At 42.4% G+C, this 22,332-nt stretch overlaps 1 protein-coding gene across 3 annotated transcripts in view; it reads left to right on the forward strand.

The window, feature by feature from the left end:
* Positions 1-22,332, forward strand: part of LOC138958042 (voltage-dependent L-type calcium channel subunit beta-1-like) — a 76,940-nt gene that overhangs the window by 36,063 nt on the left and 18,545 nt on the right. For 2 of the 3 annotated variants that reach the window (XM_070329088.1, XM_070329090.1), the window contains 4 exons: positions 12,502-12,618; positions 13,577-13,699; positions 14,136-14,275; positions 18,661-18,675. In XM_070329088.1, the coding sequence (XP_070185189.1) occupies positions 12,502-12,618; positions 13,577-13,699; positions 14,136-14,275; positions 18,661-18,675 (395 nt within the window). The remainder of the gene's footprint in view (positions 1-12,501; positions 12,619-13,576; positions 13,700-14,135; positions 14,276-18,660; positions 18,676-22,332) is intronic. The other variant, XM_070329089.1, reaches the window with a different exon arrangement.

Below are 22,332 nucleotides of genomic sequence, written 5' to 3' on the forward strand. Positions count from 1 at the left end.
ATGGGGGGGGGGGGGGGGGGGGTGAAGAGTAGGTAAGGAGGAAAATGGATGGAGTTGAAGAAGAAAACAATATAAAGAAGAAGATGACGAAAATCAGAGAAAAAAAAACAACAATAGATAAACAGTTTTAGAACAAGTGTCCGCGTTGGGACTAGAGCGTGCACAACAGGCTTTGGCAGTGACACTGACAGGCAATATATTGCTAGTGGTAAAATGCGCTTAGCTGATGCTGAAGTCTGTCTGCCTTTGTTGCACTCGTCCCATTGACTGAGTGTGCCTGCTGTCACAAGTTTCCTCAGGCGTTTTGCTTTGGTGTTAATTCGTCTTAGCTGTCATCAACTCAGAAAAAAACCCAACTTCTGCAGCCTTTTGGTTTGTGTTAATTCGTCTTGGCTGTCATCAACCCAGAAAAAAAAAGTCAAAAACATCTGCAGCCTTTTGGTTTGTGTAACAGTTCTACTTTGTCATCGGCTTAGGCAGAAAACGTGTTGTTATCATACACCCTGTGCTTGTGTCAGAGCCGGTGATGAACACAATGCACTCTGTGCTTGGGTAAACTCGGCACGTGCTATATGCTCGCGCGTCCCACTTGCCTCTTGGTCGTCAGCTGACTCGGCCTGGCTGCCGCTACTGAGGCACTCCTCGTGTACACGTAGGCAAACACACTACTGTGGCATTCTGCCTCTCTGGGTGCCGGTGTCTGTGTTTTCTGTTGGGGAAACCAGGATGGCTCCTGCTCTTTCATCGCAGGTAGAGTGACGTGCCAGTGAGGGGGAAGGGAAATAGTTGGCTAGCTTTGTCAGGAAAAGTGATCTTTGTCTTAGTTCTTTTCCTTGCGCAATGTGTGTGTTTTGCCAGCCCAGGTTTGTTGCTGTAACAGTGACACCAGTAATGAACGACAGCTGTAGGTCATTGTATTCCAATGTGTTTTTTGCCAGCCAAGGTCTGTTGCTGTAACAGTGACACCTATCGCGAACGACAGCTGTAGGTCATTGTATTCCACCGTGGAAGAATTGAGGCTGGATTTACCGAGAAAGAAACAGCAGTTTGCCACAGTGCTTCTTTCAAGGCCTGGAGTACAGTTAAAACATACATTGAACACCTGTACCTCCGTTTAGCAACAGTGATGGCTTTAGCGAACTGAAGCTGTTGGTCATTGTATTCCATTGCACAAGAATAGAGACTATCTGCTATCATTTACTGAGAAAACAGCATTTTGCCCCAGTGTTTCTTTCAAGGTTTGGAGTATTATGTATTATATAGGGAAAACATAATTACCTTGAAGAACAGCTGTACTTACGCTTAGCAACAGTGACACTAGTAGCTAACGACAGCTGTAGGTCATTGTACCTCAACCTGGACGAAATGTAGACTAGCTGGCATGATTTACTGAGAAAGAAACAGCATGTTGCCCCAGTGTGTCTATCAATGTCTGGAGTATAGGAAAAGCATGCCTTGAAAAACAGCTGTAAATCCACTCAGCAACTGAGCAAAGGATGAGTGATTTTGCAGAAAGACATGCTTGTTATTTGCATTTACTGTCAGTTTAGGTGTCAGTGTATGTGAAATACACCCATTCAGAGAGGTTTTCGTTTTGAAACTGGTACTTGTATTTTCTGCTTTGTAAATTATGGGTGGTTGAACCTGAAGGGAACAATGAGAATGGGATGTTTCTGAGACGGGCGCAATGGCTTGGTGGTAGGACGCCGGCCTTCAAAGCGCGTGGGTTGGAATCGCGCCTGTGGTGGAGATTTTTCTGATCTCCCAGGTCAATTTATGTGCATACCTGCTAGTGCATTACCCCCATTCGTGTGTACACGCAAGCACAAGACCAAGTGCGCACAGAAAAGATCCTGTAATTCATGTCAGAGTTCGGTGAGTTATAGAAACACGAAAATACCAGCATGCTTCCTCCGAAAGCGGTGTATGGCTGCCTATATGGCGAGGTAAAAACAGTCGTACACGTACAAATCCACTTGTGCAAAAACACGAGTGTACATGGGAGTTTCAGCCCACGAATGCAGAAGAAGAAGAAGGATGTTTCTGCACTTTTCGCTGTTGTAGCTCAAAAGGAAAGCCGGGTATACATTGAACCACTCTTCAACACTGGCAGGTGAACACAATAGTAGCTTCTGCGTTGATCAGAGAGAGGTTCACGTTGATCAGAGAGAGGTTCACGGGTCTTTTGTAGGTCTTTTTTGTTAACCCCAAGCAATCAAGTTGAGATGTTGCATGTTTTTATCTGATGCTTAAACATTCCAAGTGAAGTTTGAATATTTATTTGATTAATGCGTATCCTGTTTTAAATGGTTAACAGAGTATTTGTTTATCAGGACTGGGTCTTGAGCCACAAGAGGAAAGTGAAATATTACAGTGGAATACAATAAGACCTCAAAATATCTAAGAAAATCATGTCTTAAACAGCAAAGAGTCTTAAAATGCGGGTAATTTTTACAGATTTTATTCACAGAAAGTCTGGGAAGACAAGGAGGGTGTCTTAAATTGGGGGGGGGGGGGGGGGGGTCACGGTCTGACTGGTGTCACTGTACTATGTATGATGGGGGCGACACTTTCTTGGCACTGCTCAGCTACCCTCAGTGACAATAGTACTCATGTGGCATCCACTCTTTGGGAGTTGGTAGAGGTTTTTATTTGGTTCTTTTGCTAGTTTTAGGCAGTATTGTCAGGATCAAAATAAGAGTGTCATAAGATTATTAAGAGTTGCTGGTTCGTGTCCCCAGATGATCTTGACTTCCAAAACTGTTATGGAGGGGGGGGGGGGGGGGGGGGGGGGGAGATAGTAGTTATTGATAGTCACAGGTATGGAATGTCAAGTCATGGAAAACGTCAAGTTAAATATAAATGAGGAGTTTCTGCCTTCTTTTGGATGAATTCTTCTGTTATAACCCCTCCTGGTGCTGAGTTTGAGTATGAAAAGCTGGACAAGTTTCATTCATTGTGAAGCAGTAGACAGCATCGTGGTCACGTGTGCATGATTGCTTGTCGTCTCTTTATTCAAACTTTAGCAATCCAAACAAATCTTGATATTGTCGTCGTCGTCGTCTTTGAATTTTTGGCGTAACTGGATTCTTGGCGATTTTGATGTGTTTGTGCTTTAGACTAAGTAAATCATTCTCCATGAGAAATATTCTCTAAAATACGATGGACCGTACATGATTAAACATTCTTTGATCTTTCTATCCACACCAGGTACACATATAAACACTACTTCATAATACAAATAATCAGTGTGGGCTTCTGCTGAAAAGCTGTTTAAGATGAGTTATGCCAAAATTCCATGAGGACGTTGATATGTGTTTCTCTTTTTGAAACCTCTAAACCCTTTTTCCTCGCTTAGTCCATTTTACATTCTCACCCATGCATAATCTGCCGAAATAGTCACATATCGCGAATAGTGATATTACTGATTACCGTACTTTTCGGACTATAAGGCGCTGCCGTGTATAGGGCGCACCCCCTACTTTTTAAAAAAAAAATGAAAAAAGCCTAGAATAAGGCGATGCCATGGATAAGGCGATGGTGTCGTGCATAAGGCGATGGCATGAAAGAAAAAAATGAAGAAAAACATCGTACATAGAAAAAAACAAAAAAAACATCAATGATCAAACATGGCGACCGCTCAAAATCGGCAGGAAACACTGTTTCAAACAGAAAGTCCAGTCGTATCGCAAGATCGATGGCTTTAATCTTGAAGGCAGCATCGTATGAAGCTCTCTTCGTTTTCGGCATCTTGACAGTGACAAAGTCGAAGTGCAAGTTGAAGCGGTACCCAGTTGAAGTGTCAAAAGACCGACTGTCGACTGTCGTGTTTCAACGCAACTAGTGTTCAGGTAATTTTTTCGGCGATCAACATTGCTTGAATTGTGTTCACTTAAATGGTTGTTAGTTGCTCATTGATTTCAAGTTCACAGTGCTCGTGAAACCTATTTTATCCGAGAATAAGGCGACGTCGTGTATAAGGCGACCCCACGATTTTAAGTAAAAAAAAAAAAAAAAAGTATCGCCTTATAGTCCGAAAAGTATGGTAGTACCACAGTGTGCATTAAGTAGAAAAGTAATCTGATACAGAATCACTTTTGGATAAACAAACAAACAAAACAAAAAGATGCAACAAAAGCAAAAACAAATAAACACACACACACACACACACACACACACACACACACACACACACACACACACACACACACACACACACACACACACACACACACACACACACACACACACACACACACACACACACACACACGCACAACAACTAAAGGAATCTTACAAGCAAAACAACCAGCCTACATCAAAAGCTTTTAGTAATTTCAGTAACAATGGAGGCTTTAAGTATCCCAGTACGCCTCATTAGTATACAGCCCTTGCTAATTCTACAACTAAAGGGATAGAAAATTATCCTAGGACATGATAATTTTGTCAGTGTGTGAAAGCCATACACAATTGAAGAAGCAAATTTCCCCTTGTGGCTCAAGACCAGAGAAGCTGAGCGAATTATGAAGTTCTCCATGAGATCAGCTGCATTGTGTTGTTCCTTTGTCTCAGTTCCAACTGTTGAACTGTTTCCTTTGCTACTAGGTCATTTTTTCCCTTTTACCCACATTGCACCATGGATCCTTGTTCCTTTATTTGTTGCAATGTATGTCACAGAAAAAGGTTGTGGGCAGGGGACAAAGTAAAATGTATGTGTTCTATTATGCTGATGGCTTGAACTTGAAGAAAAATTGTTGAAAAGAGGACACAAAGAAGCACAACAACAAAATAAAATAAAAATGAAGACAATACGCTCTCTGAATTTCACGTACAGTACTTAAAAAATAGGATGCCTCTATGTTACAGGCATATATTTTCTGGCCCAGTTTCTTTTTCGGTTTGTTCAAAGTTGTATTTTTGAATTTGTTCTAGCCATGGGAGAAAAAAGGGGCTTCTTTTTTTATGGATAGTAAAAAGGTCAGAGGCAAATGTAATGTAAGGAGCTATTTCAGTTGTTGGGCTTTGTTGCTTTTCTCTCAGAAGAAAACTTTTTGTTGTTTTTTGCTTTTTCTTACTCATTTTTTTAAATGTGTGTATGCCCTGTTGTTTCCTACATTTTCTCAGTTCCTAGACAGATGGTTCTGGCAGAGAAATCTCAGTTAATTAGATCTTTAACTCGCCCACCTTTCGCAAACACCTGGTTTTCCCATTTTCAGCCCTCTCTCTTTTCTAATCCCCTTACCTTTTCTTGCCTGTATGGCTGTTCCTTCACTATTCACTATCTCTCCAGTCTACTAGCGGTGCTGTTCCTTCACTATTCACTATCTCTCCAGTCTACTTGTGGTGCTGTTCCTTCACTAATCACTATCTCTCTAGTCTACTTGTGGTGCTGTTCCTTCACTAATCACTATCTCTCCAGTCTACTTGTGGTGCTGTTCCTTCACTAATCACTATCTCTCCAGTCTACTAGTGGTGCTGTTCCTTCACTAATCACTATCTCTCCAGTCTACTAGTGGTGCTGTTCCTTCACTAATCACTATCTCTCTAGTCTACTTGTGGTGCTGTTCCTTCACTAATCACTATCTCTCCAGTCTACTTGTGGTGCTGTTCCTTCACTAATCACTATCTCTCCAGTCTACTAGTGGTGCTGTTCCTTCACTAATCACTATCTCTCCAGTCTACTAGTGGTGCTGTTCCTTCACTAATCACTATCGCTCCAGTCTACTAGTGGTGCTGTTCCTTCACTAATCACTATCTCTCCAGTCTACTAGTGGTGCTGTTCCTTCACTAATCACTATCTCTCCAGTCTACTTGTGGTGCTGTTCCTTCACTAATCACTATCTCTCCAGTCTACTAGTGGTGCTGTTCCTTCACTAATCACTATCTCTCCAGTCTACTAGTGGTGCTGTTCCTTCACTAATCACTATCTCTCCAGTCTACTAGTGGTGCTGTTCCTTCACTAATCACTATCTCTCTAGTCTACTTGTGGTGCTGTTCCTTCACTAATCACTATCTCTCCAGTCTACTAGTGGTGCTGTTCCTTCACTAATCACTATCTCTCTAGTCTACTTGTGGTGCTGTTCCTTCACTAATCACTATCTCTCCAGTCTACTTGTGGTGCTGTTCCTTCACTAATCACTATCTCTCCAGTCTACTTGTGGAGTTTTCTGGGCACATGCTAGTTGTAATTGCCTTGATGGAATGACTGATTGACCTTACCTCTCTCTCAAGTACCAGTCAACAAAAGAGTGATAATAATATGAACCCCCTCACCCTTAACACCTCCACAAACCTGAGTGATAATAATATGATCCCCCTCACCCTTAACACCTCCACAACCCTGAGTGATAATAATATGATCCCCCTCACCCTTAACACCTCCACAACCCTGAGTGATAATAATATGAACCCCCTCACCCTTAACACCACCACAAACCTGAGTGATAATAATATGATCCCCCTCACCCTTAACACCTCCACAAACCTGAGTGATAATAATATGATCCCCCTCACCCTTAACACCTCCACAACCCTGAGTGATAATAATATGAACCCCCTCACCCTTAACACCTCCACAAACCTGAGTGATAATAATATGATCCCCCTCACCCTTAACACCCCCACAAACCTGAGTGATAATAATATGAACCCCCTCACCCTTAACACCCCCACAACCCTGAGTGATAATAATATGATCCCCCTCACCCTTAACACCCCCACAAACCTGAGTGATAATAATATGATCCCCCTCACCCTTAACACCTCCACAACCCTGAGTGATAATAATATGATCCCCCTCACCCTTAACACCTCCACAACCCTGAGTGATAATAATATGAACCCCCTCACCCTTAACACCCCCACAACCCTGAGTGATAATAATATGATCCCCCTCACCCTTAACACCCCCACAAACCTGAGTGATAATAATATGATCCCCCTCACCCTTAACACCCCCACAAACCTGAGTGATAATAATATGATCCCCCTCACCCTTAACACCACCACAAACCTGAGTGATAATAATATGATCCCCCTCACCCTTAACACCTCCCCAACCCTGAGTGATAATAATATGAACCCCCTCACCCTTAACACCTCCACAACCCTGAGTGATAATAATATGAACCCCCTCACCCTTAACACCTCCACAACCCTGAGTGATAATAATATGAACCCCCTCACCCTTAACACCTCCACAACCCTGAGTGATAATAATATGAACCCCCTCACCCTTAACACCTCCACAACCCTGAGTGATAATAATATGAACCCCCTCACCCTTAACACCTCCACAACCCTGAGTGATAATAATATGAACCCCCTCACCCTTAACACCTCCACAACCCTGAGTGATAATAATATGAACCCCCTCACCCTTAACACCTCCACACACCTGAGACAATCAGGTCTTAAAAGGGGATATCTGAACAAGGGGATAAAGTACTGATGTCATTGTGAACAAGGGGATAAAGTACTGATGTCATTGTGAACAAGGGGATAAAGTACTGATGTCATTGTGAACAAGGGGATAAAGTACTGATGTCATTGTGAACAAGGGGATAAAGTACTGATGTCATTGTGAACAAGGGGATAAAGTACTGATGTCATTGTGAACAAGGGGATAAAGTACTGATGTCATTGTGAACAAGGGGATAAAGTACTGATGTCATTGTGAACAAGGGGATAAAGTACTGATGTCATTGTGAACAAGGGGATAAAGTACTGATGTCATTGTGAACAAGGGGATAAAGTACTGATGTCATTGTGAACAAGGGGATAAAGTACTGATGTCATTGTCAACAGTCAGAGAAAGTAGGGCATTAAAGTTAGAATAAAACTAAAAGGGGATATCTGAACAAGGGGATAAAGTACTGATGTCATTGTGAACAGAGTCAGAGAAAGTAGGGCCTTAAAGTTAGAATAAAACTAAAAGGGGATTTCTGAACAAGGGGATAAAGTACTGATGTCATTGTGAACAGAGTCAGAGAAAGTAGGGCATTAAAGTTAGAATAAAACTAAAAGGGGATATCTGAACAAGGGGATAAAGTACTGATGTCATTGTGAACAGAGTCAGAGAAAGTAGGGCATTAAAGTTAGAATAAAACTAAAAGGGGATATCTGAACAAGGGGATAAAGTACTGATGTCATTGTGAACAGAGTCAGAGAAAGTAGGGCATTAAAGTTAGAATAAAACTAAAAGGGGATATCTGAACAAGGGGATAAAGTACTGATGTCATTGTGAACAGAGTCAGAGAAAGTAGGGCATTAAAGTTAGAATAAAACTAAAAGGGGATATCTGAACAATGGGATAAAGTACTGATGTCATTGTGAACAGAGTCAGAGAAAGAAGGGCCTTAAAGTTAGAATAAAACTAAAAGGGGATATTTGAACAAGGGGATAAAGTACTGATGTCATTGTGAACAGTCAGAGAAAGTAGGGCCTTAAAGTTAGAATAAAACTAAAAGGGGATATCTGAACAAGGGGATAAAGTACTGATGTCATTGTGAACAGTCAGAGAAAGTAGGGCCTTAAAGTTAGAATAAAACTAAAAGGGGATATCTGAACAAGGGGATAAAGTACTGATGTCATTGTGAACAGTCAGAGAAAGTAGGGCCTTAAAGTTAGAATAAAACTAAAAGGGGATATCTGAACAAGGGGATAAAGTACTGATGTCATTGTGAACAGTCAGAGAAAGTAGGGCATTAAAGTTAGAATAAAACTAAAAGGGGATATCTGAACAAGGGGATAAAGTACTGATGTCATTGTGAACAGAGTCAGAGAAAGTAGGGCATTAAAGTTAGAATAAAACTAAAAGGGGATATCTGAACAAGGGGATAAAGTACTGATGTCATTGTGAACAGAGTCAGAGAAAGTAGGGCCTTAAAGTTAGAATAAAACTAAAAGGGGATATCTGAACAAGGGGATAAAGTACTGATGTCATTGTGAACAGAGTCAGAGAAAGTAGGGCCTTAAAGTTAGAATAAAACTAAAAGGGGATATCTGAACAAGGGATAAAGTAGTGATGTCATTGTGAACAGAGTCAGAGAAAGTAGGGCATTAAAGTTAGAATAAAACTAAAAGGGGAAATCTTAAATTGGAGGGTCCTAAAAAGCAAGGTTACCTTGTTAAACACCTCACGGCCAATCCGGCCTCTCCCATCATGCAACAGAAAAAGGGGCGGGGCTGACCAAAAATAGCACAACGCATGGCACGCGATGTAAACACGAACAGATCAGATGCCACGACCTGCAATGCGTACTCTGCCACAGACCTGTCCAGAGGGCGAAATTTTTCTTTCTCTAATTCCGCTTATGACAGAGCGTGCAGTAGTGCATAACTGGAACAGGGAAAGTGCTGTAGACTGGCGCTGTGGAGTGAAACAAGGTGTGGAATGTGTTGTGGGAGAGTGCAGTGTGAATCATGGACAGGAAGCGGTGCTAAGGTCTGAAGATTGAGGGATGCAGGATGATCTGGTTATGTCAGTGATTGTATGCACATTACCCCATCCTTAACCTGTTCGCTGCCAGTCAATATTTGTATAGAAAGCATTACCTGTATTTGCCTGAATTGACAACTTACAATTTATCCTTGAGATATAATGAATACATCACACTTGCACACATTGTTTGTTTGTTGTTGTACGTCTTCTTCCTTGTTGTTTAATGAACGGTTTGTTGCCTGAGTTAGATAGAGATGACACAATGTTCTATTTTTAAATCACATTGTGAATCCCAAGAGACTTTCTTTGTTACGGGGATCAAGGCTTGCCGAGACCCCTCAGTGTCACACAAAACAAAGAAAGTGGCGAAGGATTCCCAATGTGAGTTACAATAGAACATTGTGTCATCTCTCCATTGTAATATTGTGGAAACATTTGTGTTACAAACACCATTGTAACATTGTGGAACTATTTGTGTACATTTAACACCATTGTAACATTGTTAAAATGTTTGTGTTACACACACCATTGTAACTACCGTATTTGATGTACTACAAGCCGCGACTTTTTTTTTTTTAAACCGCATTGCGGCTTATAAAAAGATGCGGCTAAAATGTTACCTAAACTTGAATAGCATTCACCTAATGGAAGTCGCCGCGGATTTTCATTTCGCTCGATTAGCGATTACCAGTACTTTATTAGCTCTCTACTCAAGACTCGGCGCTTTTCTCTTGCTTTTCGCTTTCTTTCGCGAATCTTCGTTTGTCAACAAGTCGTCGTGACAAGATAGCGTACAGAGAAACACCGGATGTATCAGGATCTCGCGCGCGCGAGATTTCGTTTTTTTGTGTCTCTCGATAGTTGGAGGAGCGAGAGCCGCCATGCTGTGTTTTCGTCTGCTCGAAATGTGCGGAAGAGTCGTAAATCATCCCAAAAAAGCTTATTCCGGGCGAGACTACATGTGTGTGTTGGTTACAAATTGTGTGTTTGATATTTTTCTTCAAATTCTTTCACTTTTCTTCTTTGTTTCACTTGTTTATTCTTGGAGCCGATTTCGCCAAATACCGTACTTTCGTTTGCCTGGTTGTTTTGATTGATTGACACGATCTGATATTTTTTTCGGCGGCGGCTAATATAGTGACGCGGCCTATACGTGGCTCGTCCCAATTTTTTGTTAAAAAGTCAGGGGTGCGGCTTATAAAACGGTTCGTCTTGTAATCCGTCAAATACGGGTATGTGGAAACGTTTGTGTTACAAACACCATTGTAACATTGTGGAAACGTTTGTGTTACAAACACCATTGTAACATTGTGGAAACGTTTGTGTTACAAACACCATTGTAACATTGTGGAAACGTTTGTGTTACAAACACCATTGTAACATTGTGGAAACGTTTGTGTTACAAACACCATTGTAACATTGTGGAAACGTTTGTGTTACAAACACCATTGTAACATTGTGGGAACGTTTGTGTCACAAACACCATTGTAACATTGTGGGAACGTTTGTGTTACAAACACCATTGTAACATTGTGGAAACGTTTGTGTCACAAACACCATTGTAACATTGTGGAAACGTTTGTGTTACAAACACCATTGTAACATTGTGGAAACGTTTGTGTTACAAACACCATTGTAACATTGTGGAAACGTTTGTGTTACAAACACCATTGTAACATTGTGGAAACACCATTGTAACATTGTGGAAACATTTGTGTTACAAACACCATTGTAACATTGTGGAAACACCATTGTAACATTGTAGAAACATTTGTGTTTCAAACACCATTGTAACATTGTGGAAACACCATTGTAACATTGTGGAAACATTTGTGTTACAAACACCATTGTAACATTGTGGAAACATTTGTGTTACAAACACCATTGTAACATTGTGGAAACGTTTGTGTTTCAAACACCATTGTAACATTGTGGAAACACCATTGTAACATTGTGGAAACGTTTGTGTTACAAACACCATTGTAACATTGTGGAAACATTTGTGTTACAAACACCATTGTAACATTGTGGAAACATTTGTGTTACAAACACCATTGTAACATTGTGGAAACGTTTGTGTTACAAACACCATTGTAACATTGTGGAAACGTTTGTGTTACAAACACCATTGTAACATTGTGGAAACGTTTGTGTTACAAACACCATTGTAACATTGTGGAAACGTTTGTGTTACAAACACCATTGTAACATTGTGGAAACGTTTGTGTTACAAACACCATTGTAACATTGTGGAAACGTTTGTGTTACAAACACCATTGTAACATTGTGGAAACGTTTGTGTTACAAACACCATTGTAACATTGTGGAAACGTTTGTGTTACAAACACCATTGTAACATTGTGGAAACGTTTGTGTTACAAACACCATTGTAACATTGTGGAAACGTTTGTGTTACAAACACCATTGTAACATTGTGGAAACGTTTGTGTTACAAACACCATTGTAACATTGTGGAAACGTTTGTGTTACAAACACCATTGTAACATTGTGGAAACGTTTGTGTTACAAACACCATTGTAACATTGTGGAAACGTTTGTGTTACAAACACCATTGTAACATTGTGGAAACGTTTGTGTTACAAACACCATTGTAACATTGTGGAAACGTTTGTGTTACAAACACCATTGTAACATTGTGGAAACGTTTGTGTTACAAACACCATTGTAACATTGTGGAAACGTTTGTGTTACAAACATCATTGTAACATTGTGGAAACATTTGTGTTTCAAAGACTACTGTAACATTGTGAGAAACACCATTGTAAGAACTAACATTGTGGAACATTGTTGAAACGTTTGTGTTACAAACAGTATTGTAACAACTAACATTGTGAGAAACACCATTGTAAGAACTAACATTGTGGAACATTGTTGAAACGTTTGTGTTACAAACAGTATTGTAACAACTAACATTGTGGAACATTGTTGAAACGTTTGTGTTACAAACAGTATTGTAACAACTAACATTGTGGAACATTGTTGAAACGTTTGTGTTACAAACAGCATTGTAACCTTGTGGAACTCATTGTGTGTTGCAGGGTTCTGCTGACTCCAACTACAGCCAGCCATCATCAGACCTGTCGCTGGACGAGGAGCGAGAAGCCTTGCGGCGAGAAACGGAGCGCCAGGCACTGCAGCAACTGGAAAAGGCGAAGGTGGGTGCATTTTATTAACACTATGAACAGGCACTGGAACTGCAGACACTCTATTGGGCCATTGTTTTTTGTTTTTTTTAGCTTACTTTTTTTAAATGTATACATGTATATTTTCTTGCGCCAAAAAGCCTAAATGTGCGAATACATTTTAGACAATGCGACACTAAAACACCATTTGCTACGCTGAAAATTCTACAACAAGAAAAAGAAGTAAATTGCTACTCTTGAGGTGGAACAAGGGTGGGCAGGTCGGTACATTCTAATGCATACTGTACATAGTAAAAGCATCAGTTTACAAAATAATGTTGTTTTACAATAAGTGCAGAGTTGAAGGTTAGGCTAGTTTTGTGTGTGCAGTCAGCGACAGCTGCTGACAGCAATTAGTGTGATAAATACGTCTGGAGTCCTTGTCTTGGTAATGACCAGGAAGTAATGATGCCCACACAGTCTACGTTTTGTCATACTGATAGCTCCCTTTTTCTCTTAATAATAAGAATAAAACATTCTTTTATAGTGCTGTTCACCACCAAATGGCAGTCTCATGGCGCTTTACATTAGACATTAAAATTTAACATTTTACATATAAAGTTTTCTCGTAAGAAATAACATACAAGCTTTTGGGGCTGCTGTAGTTGGAGTGAAACTCGTATATTAATTGTCCTAGTGTGTGGTTGAAATGCTTGTTTAAAATTCCCAGATAAAGATGCAGGGATGTTGTTTGGTATGGACAGTGGGTGAACTAAGGAAACTGGTATCAAATTGTCAAAAACTGTGGAGAAAAGGTAACTGCTGAAATTTTGACGGCCATTTTTGAACATTTGCTGAAGAAAATAAATCCTAGCAACCTTTGTGGAGATATGTCCATGGTTATGTACTATGAAAATGGACATTAAAGTTTTTTCATCTCATCTCAACTCATCTACTCTTAATATAAGTTGCATTGTTTTGTTGTGTGCAGACAAAGCCAGTTGCGTTTGCAGTGCGGACCAACGTTTCGTACGATGGGTCATTGGATGACGACTCTCCGGTCCATGGATATGCAGTGTCTTTCGGAGTTAGGGACTACCTTCATATCAAAGAGGTGACGACATACTTTACAATTTCTTAGTTGATACAGCTGGCCTGAGATTTGTCTCCCTCTTAGCAGATTTCTAGCATTTTTGAGATCAAAATGCATAATTTTGTAACAATAACACTTTATTGTCCATTACAATTAATACAATAATTTTGTATCAATTCTTTTACTTTCCTTAAAGGGGGAGGGAGGGGGGGTTGCTTTCAGGGTTTAGTTGTATACTTTTATGCCTAAAAATCATTGCTCTGCTTTAAGTCAGATACCCAGTTTTTGTTTGTGCGTGTTTGTGTGTGCAGAAATTCAACGACTGAAAAATGAAAATGGGTCGTTGAGAACTGTTGTCATATGTGTAACTTAAATTCATATTGCTCTAATCATTCAACTCAACGTGTGTGTGTGTGCATGTTTCAACGTGTGTGTGTGTGCATGTTTGTGTGTGCAGAAGTTCAACAATGACTGGTGGATAGGGCGGCTGGTGAAGGAGGGATGTGACGTGCGTTTCATCCCCAGCCCCGCCAAGCTCGAGAACCTCAAGAGTCAGCATGGCGGGGGCGGGCGGGCAAGCGCCAAGATCTACACTAGGTGAGCTATCGCAAGATTCAATCACATCATTCTTTTGCCTTCCTCAGACCCTGTTGTTGCCTTCTTCAGACCCTGTTGTTGCCGTCTTCAGACCCTGTTGTTGCCGTCTTCAGGCCCTGTTGTTGCCATCTTCAGACCCTGTTGTTGCCTTCTTCAGACCCTGTTGTTGCCGTCTTCAGACCCTGTTGTTGCCTTCTGCAGACCCTGTTGTTGCCTTCTTCAGACCCTGTTGTTGCCTTCCTCAGACCCTGTTGTTGCCTTCCTCAGACCCTGTTGTTGTCGTCTTCAGACCCTGTTGTTGCCTTCTTCAGACCCTGTTGTTGCCTTCTTCAGACCCTGTTGTTACCGTCTTCAGACCCTGTTGTTGCCGTCTTCAGACCCTGTTGTTGCCATCTTCAGACCCTGTTGTTGCCTTCTTCAGACCCTGTTGTTGCCGTCTTCAGACCCTGTTGTTGCCTTCTTCAGACCCTGTTGTTGCCGTCCTCAGACCCTGTTGTTTCCTTCTTCAGACCCCCCCCCCTCCCCCCCCCAATTTACCACCTCCTTCCTAATTAGACCTTGCCTTGTTCACATTGTCTGTTCATAACCTCTGTCAAATTACAACCTCCTTCCTAATTAGACCTTGCCTTGTTCACATTGTCTGTTCATAACCTCTGTCAAATTACAACCTCCTTCCTAATTAGACCTTGCCTTGTTCACATTGTCTGTTCATAACCTCTGTCAAATTACAATCTCCTTCCTAATTAGACCTTGCCTTGTTCACATTGTCTGTTCATAACCTCTGTCAAATTACAATCTCCATCCTAATTAGACCTTGCCTTGTTCACATTGTCTGTTCATAACCTCTGTCAAATTACAACCTCCTTCCTAATTAGACCTTGCCTTGTTCACATTGTCTGTTCATAACCTCTGTCAAATTACAACCTCCTTCCTAATTAGACCTTGCCTTGTTCACATTGTCTGTTCATAACCTCTGTCAAATTACAACCTCCTTCCTAATTAGACCTTGCCTTGTTCACATTGTCTGTTCATAACCTCTGTCAAATTACAACCTCCTTCCTAATTAGACCTTGCCTTGTTCACATTGTCTGTTCATAACCTCTGTCAAATTACAATCTCCTTCCTAATTAGACCTTGTTCACATTGTCTGTTCATAACCTCTGTCAAATTACAATCTCCTTCCTAATTAGACCTTGCCTTGTTCACATTGTCTGTTCATAACCTCTGTCAAATTACAACCTCCTTCCTAATTAGACCTTGCCTTGTTCACATTGTCTGTTCATAACCTCTGTCAAATTACAACCTCCTTCCTAATTAGACCTTGCCTTGTTCACATTGTCTGTTCATAACCTCTGTCAAACTACCCCGCTGCCCTTTTAAGATCCCCAATAGACGATTTTTTGAGTCACTTGAGAAAAAGTGACTCTATGTAATCGGTCAGTGTTAGTCTGTCCGGCCGGCCGTCCGGCCGGCCGGCCGTAGACACCACCTTAACGTTGGACTTTTCTCGGAAACTATCAAAGCGATCGGGCTCATATTTTGTTTAGTCGTGACCTCCAATGACCTCTACACTTTAACGATGGTTTCGTTGACCTTTGACCTTTTTCAAGGTCACAGGTCAGCGTCAAAGGAAAAATTAGACATTTTATATCTTTGACAAACTTTTCTCGGAAACTATCAAAGCGATCGGGCTCATATTTTGTTTAGTCGTGACCTCCAATGACCTCTACACTTTAACGATGGTTTCGTTGACCTTTGACCTTTTTCAAGGTCACAGGTCAGCGTCAAAGGAAAAATTAGACATTTTATATCTTTGACAAAGTTCATCGGATGTGATTGAAACTTTGTAGGATTATTCTTTACATCAAAGTATTTACATCTGTAGCCTTTTACGAACATTATCAGAAAAACAAGGGAGATAACTAGCCTTTTCTGTTCGGCAACACACAACTTAACGTTGGGCTTTTCTCGGAAACTATAAAAGTGACCGGGCTCAAATTTTATGTGAACGTGACTCATTGTGTTGTGAATAGCAATTTCTTCCTGTCCATCTGATGCCTCATATAATATTCAGAACTGCGAAAGTGACTCGATCGAGCGTTTGCTCTTCTTGTTTTGAAATAACTCCTGTCTGGTTTGTTTGGGCTGGGGAAGAGTGAATAGCCTTGTGGTGCCTCTGACAAACAGTGGAGGGGGCACTCATTATATTAGCAAGTGGTGTTTGTATGGGCTGGGGAAGAGTGAATAGCCTTGTGGTGCCTCTGACAAACAGTGGAGGGGGCACTCATTATATTAGCAAGTGGTGTTTGTATGGGCTGGGGAAGAGTGAATAGCCTTGTGGTGCCTCTGACAAACAGTGGAGGGGGCACTCATTAGCAAGTGGTGTTTGTATGGACTGGGGAATAGTGAATAGCCTTGTGGTGCCTCTGACAAACAGTGGAGGGGCCACTCATTAGCAAGTGGTGTTTGTATGGGCTGGGGAATAGTGAATAGCCTTGTGGTGCCTCTGACAAACAGTGGAGGGGGCACTCATTAGCAAGTGGTGTTTGTATGGGCTGGGGAAGAGTGAATAGCCTTGTGGTGCCTCTGACAAACAGTGGAGGGGGCACTCATTAGGAAGTGGTGTTTGTATGGACTGGGGAAGAGTGAATAGCCTTGTGGTGCCTCTGACAAACAGTGGAGGGGCCACTCATTAGCAAGTGGTGTTTGTATGGGCTGGGGAAGAGTGAATAGCCTTGTGGTGCCTCTGACAAACAGTGGAGGGGCCACTCATTAGCAAGTGGTGTTTGTATGGGCTGGGGAAGAGTGAATAGCCTTGTGGTGCCTCAGACAAACAGTGGAGGGGGCACTCATTAGCAAGTGGTGTTTGTATGGGCTGGGGAATAGTGAATAGCCTTTTGGTGCCTCAGACAAACAGTGGAGGGGGCACTCATTAGCAAGTGGTGTTTGTATGGGCTGGGGAATAGTGAATAGCCTTGTGGTGCCTCTGACAAACAGTGGAGGGGCCACTCATTAGCAAGTGGTGTTTGTATGGGCTGGGGAAGAGTGAATAGCCTTGTGGTGCCTCTGACAAACAGTGGAGGGGCCACTCATTAGCAAGTGGTGTTTGTATGGGCTGGGGAAGAGTGAATAGCCTTGTGGTGCCTCTGACAAACATTGGAGGGGCCACTCATTAGCAAGTGGTGTTTTGGAAACATTTGCTCCTGTCAACGTGTTTCCGACACACCATCTGTTAGTGATTAGCGCCTCCAATGTTTGTCAGAGAAAACCAAGGGTACTCACTCTTGCACAACCCATACAAACCCAACAGAGTTATTTTCGGAATTTGTCTATTTACGACCTCCCTCCTATCAAGACCTTGCTTTTATCAGATTTCTGTTCCTAGCCTGTAAAATTACCTGGGTGAGGAGGGGGGGGGGGGGGTGGGTGTTGGCACCTTATCTGTACTTTCTCCTCAAGTGCTGTCCTTAGCTAATTTGTCCTTATCTGAACTGATAATAATAAGTACTCCCTAGCCCATAGGAAAATAATTTGACAATGGCAAGTAACTCTAATGGCGGGTAAGTTCTGACTGGGATGATAAGGTAAACGTCACAATGGATAGCCAGTTTAAAATGTTAAAAAAGATCAAGCAAAGCAAATTTTAATTTTGAAACTTTATCTCCGCTGGTATCTGTATGTTTCTATCGTTTTCCTTTTCAAAGTTGGTCAGGTCTTGATTGTAGTCTTCAATCATTTTGGATCTAAATCTCAAACCCCGTTCTTCTCATCATAATAGATCTACTGTGCTGATTGATTTGGGAACTTAACTTTAAATTTCCATGAAAGAGACATCATTATTCATTGTAAATGACCCTAACACATACACACAAGCATGCACTCATGCACACACACACACATGCACGCACACACTCCTGCGCATGCAGAACTAAAACATGTACGCAAGTGAAAAAGTATTTGCATATTTGAATCTATGTTTGAAATAAATGAAGCAGTTTGTATCAATATTGTAGGTTATTTCTATACTAAAAATGAAGGAAAGGGATGTTAGATCTACCATAATGTAAACATAGTGCACGAAGGACTGAATTTACACTCAGGCCTCAGTTACAATTGGAATTTTCTGTCAACAATAAACAACAGACATGATTAAAACAGTTCCAGACGGTTATTGTGCTCAGACAAGGACGCTAGCGTAATGGGTTCGTAATAATTGAGTTTTTTCTCAAAGATTTCAAGCTCTGATTCATCGTATGCCATGTTTGCTACAGACTTCATAAAAAAAATGTATGAAATCGTGGCTATTATGAGTTTAAACCATTACAGGAATCGTATGCTCATACATGTTTTTCTATTTCCATGCTGGTGCCTCTGAACCATGACAGTGCCTCACAAAGGGAGTAAGTATTATTTTGCAAAAAGATATAAAAACTAATATTTATTCAATGTAAAAGCCTATATATAACCTAATTCGAATAGGTAACAGACTTAACTTACTGGCTCATTACAAAATTACACCCCAAAAAAGGTATTACAACATACAGAGTTCAGATAAGGACAGTCGTACCAGATAAGGACAGTCGTACCAGATAAGGACAGTCGTACCAGATAAGGCGCCAACAGAGGACCGGTAGGGGTAGGGGGCTGGGGTGGGGGTAGGTGGGTGATGTGAGAGTTGGGATTGGTGGTGGGGAGGGGTGGGGGTAGGTGGGTGATGTGAGAGTTGGGATTGGTGGTGGGGAGGGGTGGGGGTTGGTGGGTGATGTGAGAGTTGGGATTGGTGGTGGGGGGGTGGGGGTTGGTGGGTGATGTGAGAGTTGGGATTGGTGGTGGGGAGGGGTGAGGGTAGGTGGGTGATGTGAGAGTTGGGATTGGTGGTGGGGAGGGGTGGGGGTTGGTGGGTGATGTGAGAGTTGGGATTGGTGGTGGGGAGGGGTGAGGGTAGGTGGGTGATGTGAGAGTTGGGATTGGTGGTGGGGAGGGGTGGGTTGGTGGGTGATGTGAGAGTTGGGATTGGTGGTGGGGAGGGGTGAGGGTAGGTGGGTGATGTGAGAGTTGGGATTGGTGGTGGGGAGGGGTGGGGGTAGGTGGGTGATGTGAGAGTTGGGATTGGTGGTGGGGAGGGGTGGGTTGGTGGGTGATGTGAGAGTTGGGATTGGTGGTGGGGAGGGGTGAGGGTAGGTGGGTGATGTGAGAGTTGGGATTGGTGGTGGGGAGGGGTGGGGGTAGGTGGGTGATGTGAGAGTTGGGATTGGTGGTGGGGAGGGGTGGGGGTAGGTGGGTGATGTGAGAGTTGGGATTGGTGGTGGGGAGGGGGGGGTTGGTGGGTGATGTGAGAGTTGGGATTGGTGGTGGGGAGGGGTGGGGGTAGGTGGGTGATGTGAGAGTTGGGATTGGTGGTGGGGAGGGGTGGGGGTAGGTGGGTGATGTGAGAGTTGGGATTGGTGGTGGGGAGGGGTGGGGTTGGTGGGTGATGTGAGAGTTGGGATTGGTGGTGGGGAGGGGTGAGGGTAGGTGGGTGATGTGAGAGTTGGGATTGGTGGTGGGGTTGGTGGGTGATGTGAGAGTTGGGATTGGTGGTGGGGAGGGGTGGGGGTAGGTGGGTGATGTGAGAGTTGGGATTGGTGGTGGGGAGGGGTTGTTGTGGGGGTTGGTGCACTGAGGGAACAGCTGAATAGTACTTTGTTAGAGTACTTTCAAGAAACTTCCACTAGTCTTCAAAAACTTGTCCGAAATGACCGTAAAAGTGAATTGAATGAGGAATGAATCTTTGTTACTGACTGTGATGTAAGACCCCTGAAATCAGAAGACACCTCGCAGTAAAGGCCATCTTCTCTTGTCCCTGTGTCTGTTAACTTGACCACAGTGCTTTGTCATGTAATGACACCTGAAATACAGTGGTACCCCCCTTACAGTGCTTTGTCATGTAATGACACCTGAAATACAGTGGTACCCCCCTTACAGTGCTTTGTCATGTAATGACACCTGAAATACAATGGTACCCCCCTTACAGTGCTTTGTCGTGTAATGACACCTGAAATACAGTGGTACCCCCCTTACAGTGCTTTGTCATGTGATGACACCTGAAATACAGTGGTACCCCCCTTACAGTGCTTTGTCATGTAATGACACCTGAAATACAGTGGTACCCCCCTTACAGTGCTTTGTCATGTGATGACACCTGAAATACAGTGGTACCCCCCTTACAGTGCTTTGTCGTGTAATGACACCTGAAATACAGTGGTACCCCCCTTACAGTGCTTTGTCATGTGATGACACCTGAAATACAGTGGTACCCCCCTTACAGTGCTTTGTCATGTGATGACACCTGAAATACAGTGGTACCCCCCTTACAGTGCTTTGTCATGTGATGACACCTGAAATACAGTGGTACCCCCCTTACAGTGCTTTGTCATGTGATGACACCTGAAATACAGTGGTACTTCCCTTACAGTGCTTTGTCATGTGATGACACCTGAAATACAGTGGTACCCCCCTTACAGTGCTTTGTCATGTAATGACACCTGAAATACAGTGGTACCCCCCTTACAGTGCTTTGTCATGTGATGACACCTGAAATACAGTGGTTCCCCCCTTACAGTGCTTTGTCATGTGATGACACCTGAAATACAGTGGTACCCCCCTTACAGTGCTTTGTCATGTGATGACACCTGAAATACAGTGGTACCCCCCTTACAGTGCTTTGTCATGTGATGACACCTGAAATACAGTGGTACCCCCCTTACAGTGCTTTGTCATGTGATGACACCTGAAATACAGTGGTTCCCCCCTTACAGTGCTTTGTCATGTCATGACACCTGAAATACAGTGGTACCCCCCTTACAGTGCTTTGTCATGTGATGACACCTGAAATACAATGGTACCCCCCTTACAGTGCTTTGTCGTGTGATGACACCTGAAATACAGTGGTACCCCCCTTTTAAGACCTCCACACATGTGAGAAAATTGGGTCTTACTCTTAAAGAGGAGAGTCTCAGTCTTAAAATAGGACTACAATTACACAGGTTATCAACAATAATCTGAGAAAACAAGTCTTGAAATAATAGGGAATCTTAAATTGGGGGTGGGTGGATGGGTGTCCAGACCTGTTTACCAGTACGATTTGGGCGTATTTTGTACGCCAAATAATTATCGGTACACAAATACGCGACACACGCACAAAATACGCCTAAGAAAAAGTCTAGAATACGTTTTCCGGTGTTGGTATGCTGATTACGGAATGGTACAACTGATACCGGTTTCGATCGAAGGGAGATAACCATGACAGCGAGTCTTTAGCTGTGGAAACCTTGTTCAGTTGTTGGCACGTGCGATCGTCTGGACAATCGTGTCAAAATGAAGCAGAAAAATGTACCAGTTTTGGATGACTGTACCAAGTCTAAACAGCAGAAGCAGCAGATTTTCTGGGAGAAATATAAGAAAGAGCCAGGAATTGTGGAGTCTACTATGGGGAAAAAGTCATGCACACTGCAAGTATTGTAAATCAGATTTCTCCGTTGCCCATGCTGGGAAATATGACATCAAACGACACTGCAGTTCCAAAACTCACCTGGACAAGGTTGCTGCAAAGAAATCCGCTAAAAGCTGCCAAGGAATTATGAAGTTCATTCCCGCAAAACAAATCCTGCCAGAAGAAAAGGCTGTAGTCCGCGCTGAAGCAATGTTTTCTGAGATGATTGTAAAAATGAACTTGCCACTGTCAACCGCAGATGTTATTTCACGAACTTCATCTTTTCATTATCAATCTGTTTGGAAGACACTGGTAAAAATGCTATAAACTGACAGGTAAATAAAATTGTTTTATCCCTGTTGTATTGGAAGGAGTGAAATTCTGAAGATGTTCACAAGACATGCTATTCTTACACAAACACGTTTGCACCCACGCGTACATTTTCCCTAGCCCCATATTGCTTTTCTTGCAAAGTACACCAACTTTATGAAAAATACACTGAACTTTATTGGGAAAGTACTCTTGCCTCGGGTTTAGGGTAAACAGGTCTGGGTGTCTTATTACGAGGGTTCCACTGTACTGCTAA

The sequence above is a fragment of the Littorina saxatilis genome, linkage group LG2 (assembly GCF_037325665.1).
Source record: "Littorina saxatilis isolate snail1 linkage group LG2, US_GU_Lsax_2.0, whole genome shotgun sequence".
Taxonomy (NCBI): Eukaryota; Metazoa; Mollusca; class Gastropoda; order Littorinimorpha; family Littorinidae; genus Littorina; species Littorina saxatilis.